Source organism: Tympanuchus pallidicinctus, unplaced genomic scaffold (assembly GCF_026119805.1).
Source record: "Tympanuchus pallidicinctus isolate F22 unplaced genomic scaffold, pur_lepc_1.0 scaffold3, whole genome shotgun sequence".
NCBI lineage: Eukaryota > Metazoa > Chordata > Aves > Galliformes > Phasianidae > Tympanuchus > Tympanuchus pallidicinctus.
This window is the reverse complement of record NW_026294747.1, coordinates 133,058-156,196: the sequence shown is the minus strand read 5'-3', so window position 1 is coordinate 156,196 and position 23,139 is coordinate 133,058. Positions and strand designations below refer to the sequence as shown.

The following is a 23,139-nucleotide window of genomic DNA, read 5'->3' as shown; positions in this document are numbered from 1 at the left end:
GCTTGTTGTAATTAATTTTCACCCTGCATCTGGATATATATACTTCTATTCAGTCTTGTCTGAAATTAATGGCCTTGCACATTTGTGACCACTCAAAGGAAGCAGTGCAGAGAGTCCAATTCTTACCTGACAGTAATAAATTTTACAGATGGTGTAAGAAGAATTAACAGTTCAGCAGAATAGATTATGCATCGTTTCCAGGCTCTCTGTATCAACAAGCTGTTTTTAAAAGTACTAATACCTGATTAAATCAAGAGGTTGGTACTTGTACCACATTCCCCACCGTGCCCAACGCTCATATAAGAGGTGTCTGTGATTCTGAGCTCCATGTGTTTTGATGGGATGCCTGCTTTTGTGGCTTCCCTGTAAAGAAAAAAAACAACCCACAAAGAAATGAAAACGTGTTACTGGACATTACGGGAAATGAATTCATTCCTTCTATATCGGAATCTAATTTTAAATGAAGATTTTACTACTTTTAATGAATAGATGTCAATTTGTTAGGGACAACTCCTGGAAATGTCACCTGCTAGTATGTAAACTCGCAAGAGAGACAGTTACATACCCTTCTCGAACAGCCAGCTTCTCCAAGAAGTAATGACAACATCACTACTATAAGGCTATCAAGAACTACTCAGCTCTATGCTACTCCAAGAACAGTATCTCAATTTCATTATTCTATGCTTATTCGTATGCTTTTACTCATTTCAACTTTTCAAAAACTCTCATGAAATACATTATGGCATCTGTTTTATCCCTCCCTAAAAAATTTTGGTAGGTCAGCTAGATCCTTCTGTCCTAGATATTTCCAGTGATATTATTTAACTCCTATTAAAAAGTATAGGAAACTGTAGGAAAGGCTGAGAAGGTAGAAACAATAGTACTGGCATTATTTTGAACCTCCCCCAGAATTTACTTTCATTGAGCAGTACAGACTTATGGAAAATAAATGTTTCATCAAACAACTCACAGGTAAAATCACATTGTGGGAAGAAAGCAGAGACACTCTTGAACCTGATTGACTCAAGTACTTTTAGCCATTTTGAGTTTTTTATAATTTATTTGATAACTTGAGAATTGCTCAGAATTGAAATAGCACTATTTGTTGGAATCTGCTATCTGGTTTAAGAATGACTTAAAAACAGTGTTTTGCAATAAAATCAGCAAAGCATAGAAAAATGCCAGCACAGAATGGTTTTAGCAACATCTAGAAATCCCTAAGGACAGAACATCAGCTTATTTTCACAGTCATCTGAAAGAATGAGTGCAATGCATAAAGCATTGTCCACTCCTCTACATTTCAAGTATTTTTTTCTGCTTCTTTTGCACTGTTTATCCATAGCAAGTCCCATAGTGTTCCCATAGGGAATGAATTTTCACTCTTGTTTATTTCTGTGATTAAAAAAAGAAAAAAGAAAAAAGTGAAGTGTTTAACTGCTATCCCTAGGACCAGTAAAACTGCAATTAAGGTCAGAGTGGCTTAAAAATCTGACTTCCTTAAGCTGAAATGTGCTGTCCCTGGAGGTGTTCAAGGCCAGGTTGGATGGGGCCCTGGGCAGCCTGGTTTAGAATTAAATGGGGAGGCTGGTGGCCCTGCACGTGGCAGGGGTGCTGGAGATTCATGATCCTTGAGGTGCCTTCCAACCCTGGCCATTCTGCAATTCTGTGATTCTGAAATCATTGCTTGTGAATACATTTCTGTGTTATGTCACAAAATGGATATGAGAGCATGGATTTGTTAGCAACAGAAAGCTACACAGCTTTTTCTGGCAGTATGACTGACCTTTCCCTACAGTAATGCCCAACTGAAGTGTTAACTCAATTATTTCCCTAAAATACTCCTTCACTGTATTTCCTGTATTATTAATGCAACATAAAAAATCACCCTCAGCAATTTCTAAACCATAAACTGGTCCTTTGAAACACAAGATAAAGTCACAGCATTCAGACCAATTAACCACAGTGCTCACAGCTGCAATTACCATGCTACTGGTAGGCATTTATGATGACCAAAGATGTGTGGGTTGCTTCTTTCCTTGCAAAACATAAAGTTTTTCATTCATTACACACCTCTGCAGACTTCAGTAGACTCTAATCTACTGAAGAAGATACTGTCAAGCACAAATTATCCAGGACTATGCAAAAAAGGTCTAAAAAGAAAATAAATAACCAGTTTCCCTAAGTTTGATTTACTGCACAACCCATTAGGAAAAAAAAAAGAGTGTTTTTAAATGGTGGCAGCTAAAGAAAAAAACCTCATGAAGCCAATGTTAATTTAAGAGCTGTTAATAACTCAGCATTACGTAGTGAAATAGAAAAACTTGCAAGACAAAATTATAAACCATGAAGTATCTCAAAATAGTGCAAGTTTTAATCAGAATGTAAATCCAAATGCAAAATTAATGAGGTTACCTCATGTGGTGGAAATGCTGCCTCATATGTTCCATTGTTTAGTAATCTATTAATACCTAAAAAGAAAGAAATGCAGTAGTTTCAATGACATTTTTTCAATACAGAGTTAGCTTTAAACACTGAGAATCTTCATGTCACAAAAGGAGAATCCAAATTCCTATTAGGTATTCAGGATGCTGCTGAATATGAAAATCATCAGCAGACCCACCAGGGTCTTTTGATCCCTCAAGCTCTCTGGTTGTGTTAAACTACAGCATTCTGAAGGTCAGCGGCTGCAACTTTTCTCTCACAGTTGGGTGCCTGTGCCAGATCAAGTGTGAGAAGGTGGTCACACTCTTGTATTAATCAGAGCACAGGATACAGATTTTATGGGTGATCAGATGATCTGGCATGAACACACAGATGATCACACAGTGAGAGGCATGGAGAGAATATCCTGTTACTTTTAAATATGAACCAGCTGAAGGAGTTTGTGTCAGATCAGATCTGGATGGATCTGAATGACTGGATGAATGGATCTGGATCCTTTCCTAGAGTCCTTCTAAAACCATATTTATTCTACCATCAAAGTTCATTATAAAAAATAAGGAATAAAGAACCTTAATAATAACTGTTAAAAGACTCAGTAGCCTGTGAGGACATACTTGTGTAGCCAACTTGATCTAAGAAGTAAATTCTCATGACAGATTTCTGATCTATCCATTTATAGAAATTACACTAATTACAAGATGAAACTTGTCACCATCACCTTCAATAGCATTTGACTCCATCCCTCAGTTTCTATGATTTTCTTACCACTGCTTTTCTCCCAGAAACTCAAGCAACAACATTTTGTAATTGCTATCATCTTTGTAAGTATGCATCTATGTTAAATTCTTACTTCCTACAGACAAACAGAAGGTCATATATATATATATTGCTCTTAATAGAAAATGAATAACTGGACTTTCTGAAATACAGAATGTATATGATAATAAGAGTAATAAGAGTGTTGGCAAAAACTGGATTTAGTCTTTAAGTCAATTGTCTCTGAACTGCATGGAGACATCAGATAATTGAAGAGTAGTTCTGATCAATTCTGCTGGTCTGGGACTGCTGGGTCATAGCAGTTGTATGGCCAGTCCTAGAAGACTCATGTCAGTTCTCTGAGGTCTAAGTTATCTCTCTTGTGGCTCTTGATCACATGAAGCTATTATAACCTCTCCAATTTAAGAAATGAGTATTAAGGTGGAAGCAATTCCTAATATTCACTGAGTTATTTCATGGAACAATTGCACGCAACATACATTCAAGTGTATTACTGGTTGAACAAAGACTTCAAGGGATGGCAAAATTAAATTTTACTTTGCTAAATAGTTTCTCAAGCAAGCAGAAATATAAGATTTTCATATCTTCAGGCTAGGAAAAAAATATAGCATTCTCACCCATTTTGGATTTTCCATCCTCATACTTGGTTCTCTGTAGCATGTGATGCACAATTCTACTTCTTGTGGAGTTGCTGAAGAAGCTGTCTTTGTTGTTTATGGTAAAGCTATTGAAATAATGGATGTCTTTTAACACTCAAAGCAATACATAGGTGCTGAATCATAGCTGCTCAATGTGTTTTTTCTTACAGCGATTTATTGTAGCTTTACAGTTGTTGGTTACAGAATTTGACATTCTTAAAGCACCTTCTCAGGCTCCAAAAAATTGTCATTAGCACAGATTGTTGAGAAAACAGAAAATATCGTTTTTTCCAAACTGTCCTAACAATGACAAAAAATACTCTTCAGAAGTAGTGATCGTTCTGAAATTCATGACATAACTGAGAGATCTGAGTACAAAACTACTGCTACTGCCATTCAGGGAGAAATAACGATCGTCTGCGAGCACTGGATGCTTGAGGAGCAGCTCCACAACTTCCTCCCCTCAGAGAATCCTAAGATAGAGCCAAATATCACAAATAGCCATTCCCAGATGGCTGAGGATTCTGAATGCCAGAAATGTGACATGTGGGAGCTTTTCCCTTCTCTGCTGTGCCAAAGGTGACACTATTGCAGTTCATCACGTCAGCTGAGCATGTTGAAAAACTGCACCATGAACGAGCAACTGACCCGATGCAATATAATTAATTAGTAAAAAAAACCTGAGATAATAACGCAATTATTCTCCCTTTCTAGGGTGAAGTCAGTCTGCCTGCACATAGCTTCTTTACTGAGAAGAAAAAAACCTATTCACACTAACTTACATTTTTACTTCATATGAACTTCCCTCTCCTAAATAAGTATCACAAAATAATTTTAAAATAAACAGCTACAATTTCAACACTTCTACTCTTTTGTTGCTTAAAAAATTTGTAACACAGTTAAACTAGATCAAATGAGCACGTTGATGGTGATCACAAACAGTTTTTCCTCGGAGTATATATATTTATTCTCTCACAGACAACAGCATTTCTAAAATGCACAGCTGACAGCAAAAACCCTGACAATATACTTAGCCCATTTCCAGGTGTTGCCAGTTTCAACAGCTTTCTCAGGTTTTGCCTAAGTAAAACATTTAATCAAGGTAAGCAAATTTGAGCAAGTATTTGCATTTTGTAATGTAATGGAAAATAAAACAAACTTGTAAACCAAAAAAAAAGTGGCGGTCATTTTTTAGTCAACCTTTTGCCTGCAGTACTAGCTGTAACCAAATAACAAATAGCAACACCCAATAACAAGTAACAGAGAGCAGATCTTTTGCTTTAAGATTAAATTTCATAGAAAATATCAGACATGATACTGGGTATTTGCCAGTGACCATCTGTTAATGGCTGCCTCTATGGGACTTGCTGAGGAGAGAGAAAATAGAAAACCCTTCTGGTCTGAGGAGCTGTGTTTCCAGTTCCAACACTTACTGGTGTATGCGAGCACGGCTAAAGGGTGCTGTGTAGCAATCTGTTTCCTCAAGATCTGGTAGGGCCTCCTTATCAAGCTTCATTGGATTTCTAGGCAACCAACTTTTCAGCTCTCTCATATTCCTCTGCAAACTGAGAACATAACAAATGTAAATTTGCACGCTCTTATCCACTGGCTAATTCTATATCCATCATTGAATATTCAGTGACATCGTAATAGAAATGCAATGAAAACAGGTAATTTCCTGACTTTACCTCAGGAAACAGTATAGCGATACAACAAATGAAGCAAAAGCTATACTACCTGCAGTTCTCTAAAAATCAGCATTGTAACACAAACAGAACATTTTTTTATTTCTGTTTAGATCACATACAGGTAAATAAAAGGCTTTCTTCCACTGGCATTTTGACTAAACAGTATCTCAGGACAGTGTCCATAGATGGAATAACACACTGCAGCATAGTTTATTTCCAAGCAAATGCTGAAATTTATCTTCTTATTCCTCTAATTTTACACAGCTTGTTGGCCTGCATTTTTCTTATATTGGACTGCAATAACTGTGTGTATTTAAAGAGTAGATCTCACTACAGAATGATGTCTTATGACAGCAGAATCAAATGAGAGATACTGGAAAAAAGAAAAAAAAAAAAAAAAAAAAAAAAGGGGGAATTTTGGTAAATATTTCCCCGATAATATTTTTCAGTGGGATGTGGGCTTCACTCAGTGCCAACGTGTGCCTGACATATAGGGAGCCACAAGAAGTGTAATGCTAAGTGCATCATTTTTGCTAGAGATAAATACAGAATCCCTGTGTTAAGCAGAAACAGAGTTCTCCATTTCCTAATTAAAGTGAGCACACAGGAAGTTGTGCTCAGGCAGAGAAGATGCTTTTGTGGAAAAGTGACCCTTATTATCCACAAAAGCAGTGAAAGCTCTACCCTTATCTAACACCATGTCAGAGAGAAAACTAAACCAAGTGTGGGATCATCATTTTAAATTTGCATTTAAAATTCTCAATATCTTCTTGCTACATGTTTACTAAGGTGTTGGTGCATGGTAGGTATTTAATCATTCTGCACCTGAGGGAAACACTTGATACTAAGCATTATGAGAAACAGAACTCACATGAACTGAGTTCATAAACCTGAAACAGAAAACAATTCCCACAGAGATGCATCCCTTCTCAAACAATATCTTACCGTGCAAGATGATTATCTTAATAGTTTCAATGGAAGCTCTCCAGCACAAAGTTACACACAGTATATCTAAAAAGTTTTCATGTGATTGTCTTTTACTTTCCTGTTCTCAACATGCTGATTTTTATTATATATATTTAAAAACAGGCAGATATGCAGATACATCAGGAAGAAGAACAATGCATCTGATAGCAGATTCTATACTGTGAAATTATTTTAGACTAGTAAAAAGTAATGTAAAATGATGTAAAAAGCCTTGATTGTTTTTACTCTCCAAAATCTGAAAAAAAAAAATAATGTATTTGATGATTATTTTAAAGAAATCAGCTCTGCCAACATGCTCATATTGCCCCTATCACTGTTGTGATAGGACAAGAGGATATGGTTTTAACATCCTGTCTGATCTGAACAGAATTGGAATAAACTAAGTCCAAAAATCCCTGCAGATTATGTCTGCTCAGCTGATGCCAGTGGAAAGAAGCACTATGTAAGTGAATTCGGTGCCCTGAGAACTAATCTAACATGATGAGGCCTGGGGTTTCAAGGAGTTAAGGCAGCTTGATATACAGCACCTCCATATTGACATGTTATGGGTATAGAAGTGATCTTCTGTCACTTATTCACTCTTTAACCACACTGACTTAAAGGAGCAATTATTTCTTCTTATGAAACCACTACTTTGATTTTCTGACCAGAATCCACGGTTATAATGGAATGAGACACCAAAACTGAGCAACTGCTCATGTAGGATGCTTTGACATCAGTCAGTACCCAGCCATTTCTTCTGTGTTTGCCTCTCATATTCTGACAAAAAAAACCAAGAGGTTCTACAAGTCTTGCTGAGTACCTTAGCTGGCTTTGGGATGTCTCATAGGGCAGATACAAGGTCAATTTAACATATATGACCATAAATTTATGCAAATAAGTAAATAGGGAGAGAGATATCATGTAGAAGAAACACATTCTATCAGTAAGTGTTACATTCACCTTCACTGCTTTAAGCATGCTCCAAATAATCTTTTACAGACTTAGAGACGTGCAGACATACACATCTACCACACTGCACTGATGGATTCAGAGAAACGCATATATCACAGTAAGGCCTGATGTAACAGCATTACCCGTATTCTTAACCATGGAAACTCAGTGGCTTTAAAATTTTACCTTTGATGTACAAAGATTTAAATCTACATTCCCCATCCTACCTCCTGTAAGCCCCACTTAGCTTAGAAATGTTCAGAAATGCTTGATAAATTACAGAGAAGTTAAACCTGAGAAGATTTAAGATGTAAAAGACAATGACAGCAGCAACAATGAGAATGATGAGATGTGTGTCAGCAATTTTGAAGTTAGCTTTTTTCCCCAAAATTATTCCTTTCTGCACCTGACTGTACAAAATGTCAGAGAAAATATATTTTTTAAAAAAGAGCACCAAAATCCAGTTAAATCACAGGTAAAAAACACTTGTCTCAAATGTAAATTCAAGCTGTCATTAAAATTGTTTACTACTTGGTTCACAGGTACTGTATGACTTCAACAACGTTTCAGACATCTGTCCTTCTAAACAAGGAAGACAAATTTGTTTAATACCTAGGACTCACCAGATGGATTTTAAAAAAATAACTTTGCAGTAAGCTCAGTTAATTTTGCCTTTGCATTACGAAGCACATCACTTTTTCATAATGCACACTAAAATGGAGCAAGCATGTGGATGATTGGAAAGAGGAAAAATGCAGTTGTAAATTTATGTTATAGGTTGTTTCATTTTAACTTGTTTATGTATTTTGTCTTACTTTGATGTTCAGCAGTACATTGCCTATTTTTGCTAACTGATTACTTTGCAAACTGTTACCATGAGACTCTGCAAATTGTTCGTGGAAAATAATGAGAACTCTTCATCATCTAAAGTAACAGCAGGAGAACCAAAATCGAATGTAATTTAAAGATTCATCTCAAGAAAACCCAGAACATAAAACTCTTCCAGGAGATTTCTCTTGTAAACATTTTCATACATTTTCCACAGGCAATTAGGATTTACAAGACTTCATGACACCTGACTAAAGCAGGAGGGAGCAGTTACGGTTCCCTGGCTCGCCCAGGCTCCTCCTGCTTCACTCACTTCCCTCCTAACTGCCAGGAGCAACTGGAGGTGAGGTTGGCATCCAATGCTACGGCTGGATGGCTTTCAGGGAAGAGATCCATTTACAGTAATGGCAGAGTCAAAGGCTGAAAGGTTGGACTGTTAGACCAGATGATCTGGGAGGACTTTTCCAATCCTGGTGATACTGTGAGAGCTCAGAGAGTGAAAGGTCTTCTACTGCAGCAAAAACATTACTGTCAGCTATCAAATAAAAATTCAATCCAGCCTTCAAAGCTTGTCATTGATTTAGTCCTGATCAACAGAATGCATATGAGAGATGATACATCTGCACCTCCAAAAAATAGCTGACGAGAGAATTCAGACTGAAGACGTGCACTCAAAAGTAGCTTACATGCTAAAGAAACATCTCTCTGTAGGAGAAGACGTAACTGTAGAGCTGGATTCAGTATAAAATCTTTGCTGCCAGGAAAAGGGTCACTTTTTTTCCTGGCATAAGCGCATCTGCATTTCTAAAATGAGAACTGGCAAGACTTGAAAGTACTGCATCTTGTTACAGAATATTTTAACACTTGGAGCTAACGTATTTTGAGTTTTCAGTGAAATAATCTGATGTATCCAAGTTTCCTGGATAAATTTACAACTGCAAATGGATTTTATTTAGCTGGGTGACTATTTGGAATATTAGAAGCTACACATCACCCACCAACCTGCCCATGGTTTTGCTCCTCCAGTCAGTGTAATAACATTTTTTCCTGAAAGAACAGCAAAAATCAGCTGAAAATAATCAAGCAAAAGACAGTTGAAAAGGACACATACATTAGGAAAAGAACACCAGACAATACAAAACATGCATTTTCATAGACAGAAAGGTGAAAAACAGTTTAAAATTAAGCTGAAACAGAGTATTTTCAAGACTGAAATTTGCTCCTCAGAAAAACTTACATTTCAGCTATGTATTGTAGCTAATAATATCTGATCAGGGATTCATTCATAAGACACCATTAGACAGTGTTCAAATGCTGTTGTGTTTGTATTCATTTCACACCATCTTACATATGTAGTACTTAAAACTTGCCTAAATCCTTTCATCTTGTACATGGTTCATTTATTTAGGAGGAATGAAAACAAGTTTATGTAGACACGTTAACATGAAGGCTTAACATTATTTTCAGTTGATATTCTCCCTCATCCTTCATTCTAACCCACATAAAAATGGCATTCCCACTCTGGAGATGTATGTAAATCTCCATCAGATGATAAATTCAACCAGAACCAACAGAGGTAACAAGATTTGCAACTGCCCATCTGTACAGTATTTGAGATTCATTAAGATACACCAAAATAACAAATTCATCTGTCCAGCAATCTGTAGGCTGTTGGCAGCCTGACACTTGGTACAGCTAGGTAGAGTTGTAAGTGAAACCAAAAAGAATTATTACAGCATCTGTAGACATTAGATTTATTGATTCATTTTTCAAAGCTTCCAACGTTCCACTTAAATCACTCTTAGCTGTTCTGCACAAATGGAGCCCAGCTAGAACCAGGAACAACTTCACGATACACAAGGATAACTTATGTTTCACAAGAAATACTTGTGAACACTGATAAAACGAGCTTTTTTTGTGCGTTTAGAACCATCTCAGTTTTGTTTCTCCTGACTCATAGTTCACAAGAATACCTTTAAAAATAATAATAACAATAATAATTAAGTCATGATTTAAATATTGTCCCAACAGAAATTAGTTTTGAAAGTATTTACATTTATTATATTTGAAGGTAACTGATTCCCGCAGCGTTTTGAAATGCTAGAAAAAAATTCCATCTCATATTGCTTACATTATGCATATTATGAATCTGCCAACATATTTAGGCATCATGCCATGCTAAAATTGGGTTCTAGGATGCTGGTTAGTCCTTTGGTTGTGCAAAAAATTGTTACTTCTAAGGCAAAGAAATTTTTATTAACATATATAATAACTCTGTAGATTGTGTTTACATTCCTGCATTCAGCAGAATAAACCCAAGAAGTCTGAGTCCAATTCAGGAGACTTATTCTTCATGTATTATTCATTTATGATACTGATACTTGGCGTTGTAAGGACCATAACCGAAAGCCAAAGTTTTGCAGTGCTGCACAGGATGATGCATTCCCTGCATTGAAACACTGCCAGGAAGGTTAAGTTCTTTTCTTCAGTTATGTATCCAAAACAGACAGAAGCTGCTGATTATTCTGATAAAGTCAAATAACCTGTTCTTAGGACTAGTTCAATGCAATTATGGTATGATTTGAGCTTCCCTTGCCCACTGAATGATGATAATAGCTCAGGAAACAATAGGTGCCATTGAGTTTAGAAAAGTTGAACTTAAATAAGCGAGCTCAAGACTTAAAACAAAATAAGGACAGTGCTTTTGGCAGAACATGAAGCTAAATTCTACAGCGTGTGACTGCAGGCTGTTGTTATGGAAGTGCACGTGGCTACTTTTTCATCCATGTAAAGGCTAGCAGAGGTTAATAAAAACAAAGGTGAACACAAATTCTGTCTTGGCATGTCAGTAAACCACAGACTTCTGGAAATACAGAAGGTATCATGGAATGCTGCTCTGCTCCAGTACTGAACAGAACAGACTGGCTGCTTGCAAAGCAAGATGGACCTCTACTCTAATCTGAATCTACTTTGCATTCAGTATTGTGTTCAATTTTAATTTAAAAAGTGCAATTAAAGGACTAGCTTATTTGAAATATTCGCACAAGGTCTAGCTTGTGATCTCACTTTAATTCTTTTTTAAATCCTCTAGAAGAGAAAAAGGAATGGTGACCAAGTGCATACTACTCACAGAGCTGGAGAAGCTGTTGGCTTCTTTCTGACCAGTAGCATTTAACTCAAAAGCAAACTAGGAAGGTGAAGCACTGAATACAAACACAACTATGAGCAGCTTACAAATAAAGCAGTCTTCTGAAAGTTGACTGTTTTGTTTTTTTTTCCTGAAGATCCCTACAGATCTATGAAGTTGCTAAAATGACAAAGAATTCAAATCACTGTTAAAACCCAGCTTCTGTGATGTCAAGTATTGAAAGCAAGAAAGAAGTACTTCTGGAATGGGAATTTAGATAAACATGTATTTGTGTACACATACGCAAACATTCAGTGGTATATTTAAAATGCAGACAAGAATCATTCAAATTAGGGGAGCTCAAATGGCACTATAATAATATTCTTAAGCACTCAGTAGATGACTGTCACAGAAAATATTTTTTAATGGAAAGGACTTTGAACACTTAATGGGATGATGTAGAAACTCAGAATATAACTGGGTATTTGAAACCAGATTTGAGCTAAAGATGCTTCACAATGACTAAGTTTCTGGCTTAGGACCAATGCAAGAGAGCCACATTATGGGATACGAAAGATGGAGAATTTGGCAATTTAAGTGAAAAAGGAGTTCTGCAAGGGAATTTTCCATGAGTCGCACAGGTTTACAGCACACAACAAAGCTTTCCTCTCTCGAGAAGAACATGAATTGAGTTGAAAATAAACATTTAAACCTTTTAACATTTCAGTGTTATTACAGGAGATATTCACTATTCCAATAATATTTACTGCAAAAAAGGCACAAGGAATTTGTTTAGCACAGGCAAGAAATTGAGTATTAAAGTAACTGATATTATAGGTTTTTTTAAATATATTTTAAGCAATAAATTACAAGTTCATTAAAATAGTTTCCACCTTACCTGAAAGGCATCCTGATGTTCATTCTTTCTGCATATTTGCACAGCGTCTCCCACGGACAGTGAATTTTAACAAACATGATATCACTGTTTGTTACAGCTGGCTGCAAAAAGTGGTAAAAAATACACAAATTTAATAATTCAATCCCATGGGGCACTGACACTTCTAAATAGGTTAAATTCAAGGTTAAATTTCGTCATGAAAGCCTGAAAATGTCACAAGTGTTGAGACAGACAATAGGAAATGAACAGCTTCCATCCCACCTCAAATCCTGTCATAGGAGTGAACAAGAAACTGCCAAAAAGAACCTGTAGGACAGTTCTTATAAACCTAGCTGAAGTAAAGAAAGGCTTAAAGCATCAAAATAATTTCAGATGAGTCCTTTTGAGACCCCTCAATCCGTCTCACATTTAAGGAGAATAGTGCAGTGGTGTTCAGCTGTTGGAGCCATAAGACAAACCTGCAGATCCCAATTTGCCAAAACAGAAAATCCAGAAAAAATTAAGCATGATGACAGTTATCAACTTCAAATGTGATCCCTGTATGATTTTTTTTCCCCATAAAATTATGAGGAATATTTTACAGAAATGTTTTTTATCACATATTTATATGAACACAAACAAGAGTTTCAACACCAAATGTTCCTGTATTTATTTTTTTTAATCAGTATTTCAGTGTTAAATTTCTGTCTCAGATGTATTTGCTTGAGTTTTTCGTAATCAAACATTTTGGTAGAGTGGAGTCTGATAAAAGTCTCCCAAGACTTGACTTATACAAGACTTGGTAAGCAAAGATAGAGGAAAATTCAGTCAGAGAGTAAAATGAATTTTAAGTGCTCAAAAATTCTGCCCATCAGTGCCATAAGGTCATGTCAAAGTTATTTGATATTGCTTCTAGGATTTCATTGTTCTCCAAAGACAAGGAAAAAATAATACTGGAAAGCAATTTCAACACCTTGATATTTAGAATCACTATCTTATACAAACACATTTTGTCTGAAATGTCAGTGCTTCTAAATTGACTCCAGCTGAAGATCGTTCCTATTTCAATAGATATCTGAAAATCAGGTTTTTATTTTCCTATTAGATTCTAAATAATGTTTAAAAACTTAAAAATAAGTTTAACAAAACTTCCAGGCCATTTATTTACAAATCTTCAGCGTGCTTTATTGCTATTGCAAGGACTTGCAAGCAGCTAAAACATTACTGCTTTCACACAGAACACATAAAGCAGTTCCACCAAGTTGAGCTAAAGAAAATAATCAAGGTAAAAGACACATGAACTACAGGAACTTACTTTAAGACTAAATACATGTCTTTTTTAGCAGTAATTCACAGAACATTAAAATTGCAAGGCTGTTTTCCTGAATTTGTTTATTTTTATGTTAACATTCTCTGTACTGTTATCCTCATCACAACAGCTTCACATCCTTTTGAAGTAGTTTTTCAAATTTCATGGCAAAAATATCCATCAAAGTGCAATAAAGAGCAGCATTAAAACTAAGACACAGAAAGGAATGGAAAAGACAAACAAGGACATAAATACTTTTTTTTTTCTGACAATGCAGAGAACAATTTAAAAATAAATATTGATATGAAAGGCTGATGGTGAGCATCTAGATAAAAATATTAATTAATCCCTATAGTATTAGCAACTTTATTAGGAACCTAATTAGGAACCTAGAGGGATATTAATTTGGACTCTTGGGAAAACAAGCAATTACAGATCAGAGCAAAGCTAACAAAATCATTTTGTAATGTAAAGAAAGAAATCCTTAATATTCAAAGTTCTTAGTGTTTAAAGGTTTCAGCATGCAAAGAAAAAGGGGGTTAACAGTGAGACTTGGCATGACTTCTGATATTTTACTAAGTATGACTAGAATAAAAGGCTGGTTTTTTTGTTTGTTTGCTTGTTTTTCTAATTGCATTCCAGAAAATTTGGAAGCCTGCCAAGTAGCATATAAATTGTAAACTATTCTAGCTCAAAGAACTCAATACAGACATGTAAGCTAGGGATGGATTAACTTGTCATCATTACCCCTTTAAAAATATAGGGAGATTAAATAGGCATTCTGTAAGACATACAGGTTATACATTAAGGTGACAACAGAGGGGAGATTGAGGTTGGATGTCAGGTGGAAGTTCTTTGCTATGAGAGTGGTGAGGTGCTGGAACAGCTGCCCAGAGAGGCTGTGGATGTCCCGTCCATCCCTGGAGGTGTTCAAGGCCAGGTTGGATGGGGCCCTGGGCAGCCTGGGCTGCTATTAAATGGGAAGGTTGGCAGCCTTGCAAGGTGGCAGGGGGTTGGAGATTCATGATCCTTGAGGTCCCTTCCAGCCCTGGCCATTCTGTGATTCTGTGATTCTGTGACAACATGGGTTACAGAAATTTCTTTTGTTTTGAAAGTGTAAGGAATTGGATGATCCCCTGTGTACTGCACTGCATCTGTTTAGAAGTGATGTTACACGGGGGGATGCGTGTGAGTGTATGTACACATATAATTGTGCATAAGCAAGACACATTACACACTGTCAAATTAGTGTTATTATTAGGTTGAATATCAGGGAAAGTTCTTTACTATGAGTGGTGAGGTGCTGGAGCAGGCTGTGCAGAGAGGCTGTGGATGCCCCATCCCTGGAGGTATTCAAGCCCAGGTTGGATGGGGCCCTGGGCAGTCTGGGCTGGTATTAAATGGGGAGGTTGGCAGCCCTGCCTGCTGCAGGAACTTGGAGCTTGATGGGATCCGTTCCAACCCAAGCCATTCTATGATTCTATGATTAATATATTAGCAGTGAACAAAGGGACAAGTCTGACCAGAAACACTTACGAATCATCAGGAATCTGTTATAAGTTTAGTCCAGGAAGACAGCATTGCAAAGTTTGCTTTATACCACATCAACTAAGAACTCACCTCTCGTTCTAACATCAGCCCTTCTGCTCTCAAATTCTTCTCAAATGTGCTTCTTTTTTCTACCTGTAGACTCGACTTTTTGTAGACCAGGATGTAATCAATGCGTTTCTTGCCATCTTTGAAGAAGAGGCCTGATGATGCCATGGCATCAGTCTGGAGAAGATAAAATTAAAATCTGTTAAATACAGCATTTATAAAGATGAACGGATCCATCACAAGTTCCCTGTAGCACAGCACTTCCTGAAGCACAGAGATGTCCACATATCCACGGGATGAATATATAAAGAGCAAGTCACAAGAACAGGCAGTTCTTCCGCACTGGTTGTTCAGGAGTTCAAATCAATTAGAACAGAACAAACTAAAATAACTTTACAACAATCACAATCTAGCCATTTCTGTCAGCAGTGCAAAAAATCCTACAATTTTTATCTAGTGTGTATAGATATGAACGCTTCTAATACTTACTTTCCTATCAGAATTAATGAAGCTGAAAGACAAGGAAATTAAACCAAGTTTAGTACCTGGAAAATTTTATAAAACAATCCTATTTTTTTTTTCCTGAAGAAAAATAATTTCAAAAAAATAAAAAGGAAACACTACTGATGAGGACGTTTCCTCAGATACCCCAGCCGAAGTCCTTTTGCAAAGTGCTTAAGTCTCGTCTAGTTCCTTCCCCCCACCCTTGTAAACGCAATGGATCCTCTGATTCAATATGGAAAAGCCCGCTTTACGCAGTGCTGCTGCAAGCTATTTTTACAGTCTGTGTTTTGCATGATTCAGAATAGACGGCGACTATATCAACTGGTGTCAGCCTGTGAAGAGTCTGAAATTTGAAAAGGCAAACTGAGAAACAGCTGCCGTCTTCTGGAGGCTGCAGCACCGTTTCAGCACAGCAGTCTGTCCAGAACATGCATGGGAGTTTTAAGGAAAATGCATCACTCGCACCATCAGAAGTCTGTTGATGATGCATTACTTTTTATCAGCTAGATTGTTTCTCATGGAATTGTATCTTATTTGCACTGTTTGAGATAAAGCTCAGTCATTAATAAAATTCAGTCATGCCCAACTATTACTCTCTCCTTTCATAAGTGGAACCATGTGTTGGTGTGCGATGCCAGCAGCAGAGACACTGGATACCAGCTCGTTTGTTTGTGCAAGGTGTTTTATTTTTTAATACTCCCATACACCTCACAGCTAACTTTCTACACATCCAGTGTTTCTGAGGTCTTCTCAAGTCTGCAAAAAATGTTTTCTAAGATTATTCTTCCTTCTCTGTTTTCTTCCTTCCAGAACAACAACCAACGAGCAATTCTCAGACCATTCATTGCTACAAAATTGCATCAACTCATCTTTGGAAATATTATGTAAATGTAAGCTTCCATTTAAATACAATTAGGTTTTTTTTCTCCCCAGCAGCTTGTGATGGCCTCAGTTGCCTTTATTTTCTGGATGCAACTTTTCAAGGCAACCCACGAAAGCACCTACTATATGCTCCAAGGTACATACTTGCCTATGTATTTCAATAATGAATATGTAAATAGAAAATGGGTATTTGAGATCTAAACATAGTCCTACTTGCCTGGAGCTGTGACTTTCACGTTGTGCTTCAATAGGTTTACAGGATCACTAAATCTTATCACTGACAAACAAACAAATACAAACCCACAACAAAACAAGGCTTTTATTCATGTTTGCTTTTTACTTCTAGATATCTGACCAAAAATAATACATTCAAATCTTACTCGCAGCAGTGTAAGCTTGCATTTGTTCTGGGAACTGAAAGGTGTTTTTAAAAGTGTACTAGAAACCCAAATCACATTTCATATCATGACTAGAATAGTGCAGTCCTTATACAAAGACCCATTTGTAAAAAAAGAATTTTTAAAAAATGACATCTATGACACAGGAACCCTGTTTCTATACCATTCTGCCCTTGAAAGACAAAATTCAACAGTAAAGCAGGGTTTATGGATTTTCCTACTTTTGCATAGCTTCCTGTGTTTTTACAGTTTGGATGTTGCTCATCCTCTGGCATACTCTTTACTGGCATCACTGGCAGGCCTAACTACCCACTGTCTTACACCTCATTTTAATGAGGAAGACCAAGCGGGCATCCTTTTTCTGTCACCTTCAAATTGCTCCTACATTCTTCAGCAGGTAGCAGCATTAGTCCCAAAAGTGCCTGTTTACACGTTTCCCTCACTGCTCACAAGTAATCTCTTATTTCCTCTTCTACCCCTTACCTTCTCTATCTACTTCTACCACTCTTCTTTCCCAGAACCCACTCAATTTCTGTAATTCTTGTAATGACTTGCAGATAAGAATGATGCTTTGGGGTAGCAATGTAGTATTCCAGCATAAGCTTTTCACAAAAGCTGACTTGAATTGGCTTCTTTTTATGTTCCATGAAGTTGGCAAAACAACAGGAGAAGCCTGCCCAAAATTCCCCCATGGGGAGAGATGATGTATATCTTATAGTTTCTGCTCATGCAGTTTCTGAACAGACATTCTGCAAATTAAATTTCCCTTTCAGTAGGACACCTCTACCTTTCCTCTGGACTAGACTTTCTAGACATTGTTCACCTTGCTCTTCTCTCCTGGAAAAAAACTTTACTGCAAGAGCAGATTAACAGTGGTGCAAATATGCCCTCAGGTTCACCTGCACTGAACAGAGATCTCCAGGGGCAGCGTTCAATAAATAATGATCTGCACTGTCAGTAGAAAGAAATTTCCCATCTGTTCATCTCAGAACATTTTCAGAGGATCTGATTCTTACAAATGCACAGACTGAAATGTGTAATAGTGAAGCCACTGCTACATTTGCTTTGCTGGTTTCACGTCAGTGAAATAATTTAACTGGTGATATTTATACACATTTATTATACATAATTTAACAGTGATTTCAGCTGATCTGAAGGGGCTCCATAATGTGTACGGAGAAAAGAGAACATTAATTGCAATCAAAGAATTAATATTTCCTGTTTGACTTGGAAAACAGGTGCAAAATCAGCCTGATCAATGTTTATATCAGCAGCAGCCACCTGATCACCTTTCCTACACTTGGAGTCTGGTATGGAAACCTATTTATGTTTTGTTTGAGAAATTCTCTTTGAAGATTTGCTGCTGGAAAGGTACAGGAACTAAGAAGGACTATCCTAATAAGCCATGTAGGGTAAAGAAACCAGCACAACCTTTGGGCAATAACAGACTAAATGAAAGAAACAGCATTTCTTAGGAGATTCAGCTCATTCGAAGAAAAAAACAGAAAATAAGGCAGAATAGAAACTTATACACTCCTTTCATAAAGCATCATCTTGCAACATCTGAACAGCTTAATTCAGAAAACTGTGCCTTGACACAATAAACTCTTGGAAAAATGCATGTTATTAGGTTTTCAGCTTCCCAGTTGTGGTAAACTCGTTGTGCTCTACACACACCAACAGATTCCCAAGGTATCTCCAGTGAAGTGCAAAATATGCCAAATTGAATTCACTGGTGATTGGCAGCAGATTGCTGGAAATCCTGTTAGTACACGACAGAAGCAAAATATAACAATTTTATGTGCTTTTAATAACAACATCCTGAATCCATGTAGCACACATCCCAGCTTTCTGTAACCATAATGGTATTTCCATCACCAACTCACAGATAAGTCAGAAGGAAACAAATTTTAATTACAATCCTTGTGCTGAGTTCCTGGTTTTAAAGTTATGTAAGAAATAACTAAAAATACTTCGAAATTCCATTGACAACACTGACTTCGTATGCAATCAATCTGTGGAGAAAAGAGCCTCACCAAGAGTACCAACAACAGCTGAAACTTTCTCAGCTGCTTAGGTTGCCTGAGGTGATTGCCAAAATTCCTCCGTTTCAGAGAGGTAATATTGCCAGGCCTAATAATTTAAAAGTTAAATGTTGCCATTCTGTCAGAGTGCCCCTCTGCTGCCATCTGTCGCATGGCAAGAACGTGCAATGGAACACTGGTAGGAATGTTCAACTTCTACTGCCATATCATCAACATCCACCTCTGATGTCATGAGACGACAAAATAAAACAGGAGGCATTACTTTCGGAGCAGCCCTCATATATAACGGTAATATGAGAGAATATTTAATATTAAACATTTTGAAGCTAAATTGGAACCTTTTAATGTTCACCTTTGACATAAAAATGAAGCTGTGCATTGAAGTATTGTTTTCCTCAATGCAGAGCTTTCTTAAGCTTGCAATTTCAATCACTACTCATCTGGCTAATTTTTAGAAATAGTTTATTGCATTTTCTATTTTTGTGTTAGTGATTCGAAGGGGTTAATAAATAGCCATCGTAAATTATCCTGGCATTCATGTATACAGTGATATAGTACAGACAACAACTGACCGTTCACGAAGAAATTCAAGACTGAAGCTTTAACATAGTGGAATCATCAAATTGATGTATGTCTAAACATGCCTTTAATAACTCTAGTTCAAAGAGTGATAAGAGAACTTTTATCAAGGCAAAACCAAGTACTTAACCGTGAGTCTAACCTATGAAAAGTCACATTTACTAGATTCCACATGTGTTTCTCTGATAGTTTAATTTATTCTTACTATCAACACTCAGTAAATAGAGTCTGACATGGACAAAATTGCTTAACTTGTTAGTTTTATGCATAAGATTTTCATTAACATTCATGGGCAAAGCAGATAGTTGGAAAGCAGACCTTTACTAATAACATTTTAAGATCTGCTTCACATTTTCCTGAAATTTGAAGTAACGGCCAAACAAAACACAATGAGAGTGCTAACCTGGCAGCGTGCACAAAGAGGCTTGGACTCAGCCCAGATCAGGACATTCTGACACAAGTAGATATATACAAGGAGAGACAACTTTTACTTTGACGTGTAGCTCCGTGAACAGACTGTGTTTCAATTTCTGAGTTCAAGGACCATCATTCACTTTCTGAAAAGAATCTAAAGTAGTTTCGCATTTATAAGAACATCCAAGAACACCATTTCCCAGCCATAGCCAACAAAGGTAGGATTCAGTTACTTCAATGCTTACTGATATATCACACAAGAATTGAGACACCACAGCAAAATGTGTTTATTTTTCCCCTACAAGAGATGATGAAGTTCAACTGATCTCTGTGCAGGTTGTGGAATTTGGATTCAAAATTTGTAAGATTATTTAAAAGAAATTAAAGATACCAACAGAACACTATCTGTGATGGAAACTATAGGTGGACACACAAGGTTGAGTCTCAAAATTCTTCTTTTACATTTGATAATTACTACACTTTCTCCTCAAGATCTCTTTATTGCAAGGCGATGATGTTTGGAACAAAATTTATTTCCACCCTAAAACGGAATTGGATGTGAATTCTGACAACTAAATGTGCAACAGAATCACAGGAGTTGGAAGGGACCTCTGGAGATTGTCTAGTGCAACTTAGCAGTAATAAAGTAACATGAAAAGAAGGCTTGTTGAGTTGCCTCTTTTTTCTTTTTCTCTGTTCTTTTTTTTTTTTTTTTTTTTTTTTCCCACGAGGGAATTTGTGAGAGAAAGAAACAACGTAATAAGAAAAAAGTGATTCTGTTACTGGAAATGAAAGCAGTGAATCTCAATGTCTCTGGTAACCCAATGTATGGCATTCAATAAAGACATGAAGAATAGAAGTAACTTTAAAGAAGATGTGAGAGTCTTCTGGCCTTTGGTAGATGTAACTTACATGATTCTACTTCCACGTTCACAACTCCACCTTCTTTAATATTAACACTTACATGAAGATAGAATGCCAGCTGTCAAGATCACTTAAACAATGCCTTGATAATGCACAGTCTCAGCAAACAGAGCAGAAACAGAAGTGCTGTGCACAAGAGCGCCATGAGTGCCAAAGCAACTGACAAAATCTCCACTGGAAGTAACAAAGCTAAAGAGCCCACGATGAATTTGTCCAGCATTATTCACTGGTAATATGTTGAGTCACGGTAGGAATGGAAGACAGCTCTGGTAAACTATTTCGTATGTCTTAGTCATCAAGTTTAAAGACAGACTTCTCCCGATTTCTGCAGCAAAATATTTATGCCTCTGTCTAGCACCCTTGCAAAGTTTGAAGACATTAGATCTAAGTAAACAAATTCGCTAATGAATGGTTGTTCTCACTGTTAATAGATTTTGCAAACGTATCTTCAAAAATTAGACATCCCTGTAACAACTTAGTTGAGAATAATGTACTCCATGATTTTGTTAGTACTACACACCAGTGCCTTCTGCATATAACAAACAGCAGGCATGCATTAAGTCAATACTTCGCCCCAGCATCACCTCTATGGTGGCACCAATTTGCCAGTAGAATTTTTAGAGATACAGAGATCTAGGAAAATGTCTTAGAACAAGGAAACATTTGAAGAAGAACAAAAGACAAGGAAATAGACTTTGAAATGAATGCTATTTGCTTTCTTATGGAAGCTAACCAGTGAACATGTTCACTGACCTACTGCTGACATGTGAAACTTTTACAACCATCACCATAAAGTTTATTGGCATGGAGTCTTCCAGGCTAATTAGGACAGTGCAAAACATTCTGCAACATATAAAATGACTTCGTACTCTTGCAGTGAGTATCTGCTGGGGATAGAGGAGTGAGAGAAGAAGAATGTAGCATACAATAAAAAACACGCTGCTAGTTTGATGCAAGGCAAGGAAAACAGTTTTCTGTATTTCTTCATGTCTTCAATTTTTAAGAGATGCTTTAGAGATATTAATAGATGAATTCAGGGCTACCAAATCATGTATGAGACTGAAGTAGCCATGGAAACAATCTGAGGAACAAGAACTCATATGTGAATTTCTAAGGTAATGTAATTACCTATAAACAAACAGCTGCCCCGTTGTCACAGTAAGTAGAATGGTTATTTCACAAAAAAGAAACTTTTCTATCAATACAATTCACTAGCATTCATAAGATGTTATTAGGCAAGGAGACTACTGGCTGACTCATGAAAACCCTCCTGCTTATTTTCGTTACTCATTCTCCTTAGTATCATTACCATGAACTTTGTGTAAATATCTGTGGTAATATTCACACTGAAAGATAACATTTTTTCAGTGGTTTGTGTCTACATTCAGAGCTCATGACTCAACTCTCAGCTTTAAGTTTTCTTTGGAAATAGATGTTACTAATGCTAACTGCAACAGGCTTATTTCCAGAGCTGAGATTCCATATTAATGCTTGCTCTGTTTCAGATCAAGCCTGTGACTCCAACAAAACTTTTCACTGTTAGTACTTAACCACCTCTATTTGATCTTTAGATTTAACAGGAAGACTAAGTAGGAACCATATTGACCATGATTGCTGACATTTTCTTTCTTATTTTCTTTTTTAAACTCACATCTTTTGCTGTGGTAAGATTTCTTACTACTTTCCCTGCTATTCCCAAACTAATTTCAAAGATTCCTTTTTCTTCTTTTCCTTTTTTTTTTTTAATGAGACCTCACAGCAGATGAGAACCACGCACTGAAAGCATAAACAGCGTTAGCTTGTGCTGCACTTGACCGTGTCACTCTATTCTGAGGTAATGGTTTTATCTGTTATCATTCCTTTTTAACTTTATTTACTTTTATGTTATTAGATTGCATTACCAGACTAATCATAATCTACGAGGCTCCTTTTGCTGTTCTCCTTTCTTGTACATTGTTGACAGATGACCATTTCTTGTTCTGATTTATACACTACAACAATTTTAATCACCAACCCTCCTCTTTGAGCATGCATTCCTGACTTCCATGGAATACATGAGCAAGATAGATTGAGTGAAATAATGTACCTGAAATTAGAGATAAATTGACAGGATTAGAACAGATGGCACAAATAAAGTTTAAGAAACTGTAACTCAACATCATGCACTTAAACACGACAGCAACAGAACGAG

The 23,139-nt window shown here is 36.7% G+C and overlaps 1 protein-coding gene across 5 annotated transcripts in view; it reads right to left on the bottom strand.

The window, feature by feature from the left end:
• Window positions 1-23,139, bottom strand: part of ANO3 (anoctamin 3) — a 160,176-nt gene that overhangs the window by 38,179 nt on the left and 98,858 nt on the right. For 4 of the 5 annotated variants that reach the window (XM_052694404.1, XM_052694407.1, XM_052694406.1 and 1 more), the window contains exons 5-11: window positions 15,227-15,379; window positions 12,319-12,419; window positions 9,296-9,340; window positions 5,291-5,422; window positions 3,837-3,943; window positions 2,413-2,468; window positions 242-363 (exon numbers count right to left, since the gene is read on the bottom strand). In XM_052694404.1, coding sequence (XP_052550364.1) covers window positions 242-363; window positions 2,413-2,468; window positions 3,837-3,943; window positions 5,291-5,422; window positions 9,296-9,340; window positions 12,319-12,419; window positions 15,227-15,379 — 716 coding nt within the window. The remainder of the gene's footprint in view (window positions 1-241; window positions 364-2,412; window positions 2,469-3,836; window positions 3,944-5,290; window positions 5,423-9,295; window positions 9,341-12,318; window positions 12,420-15,226; window positions 15,380-23,139) is intronic. The other variant, XM_052694405.1, reaches the window with a different exon arrangement.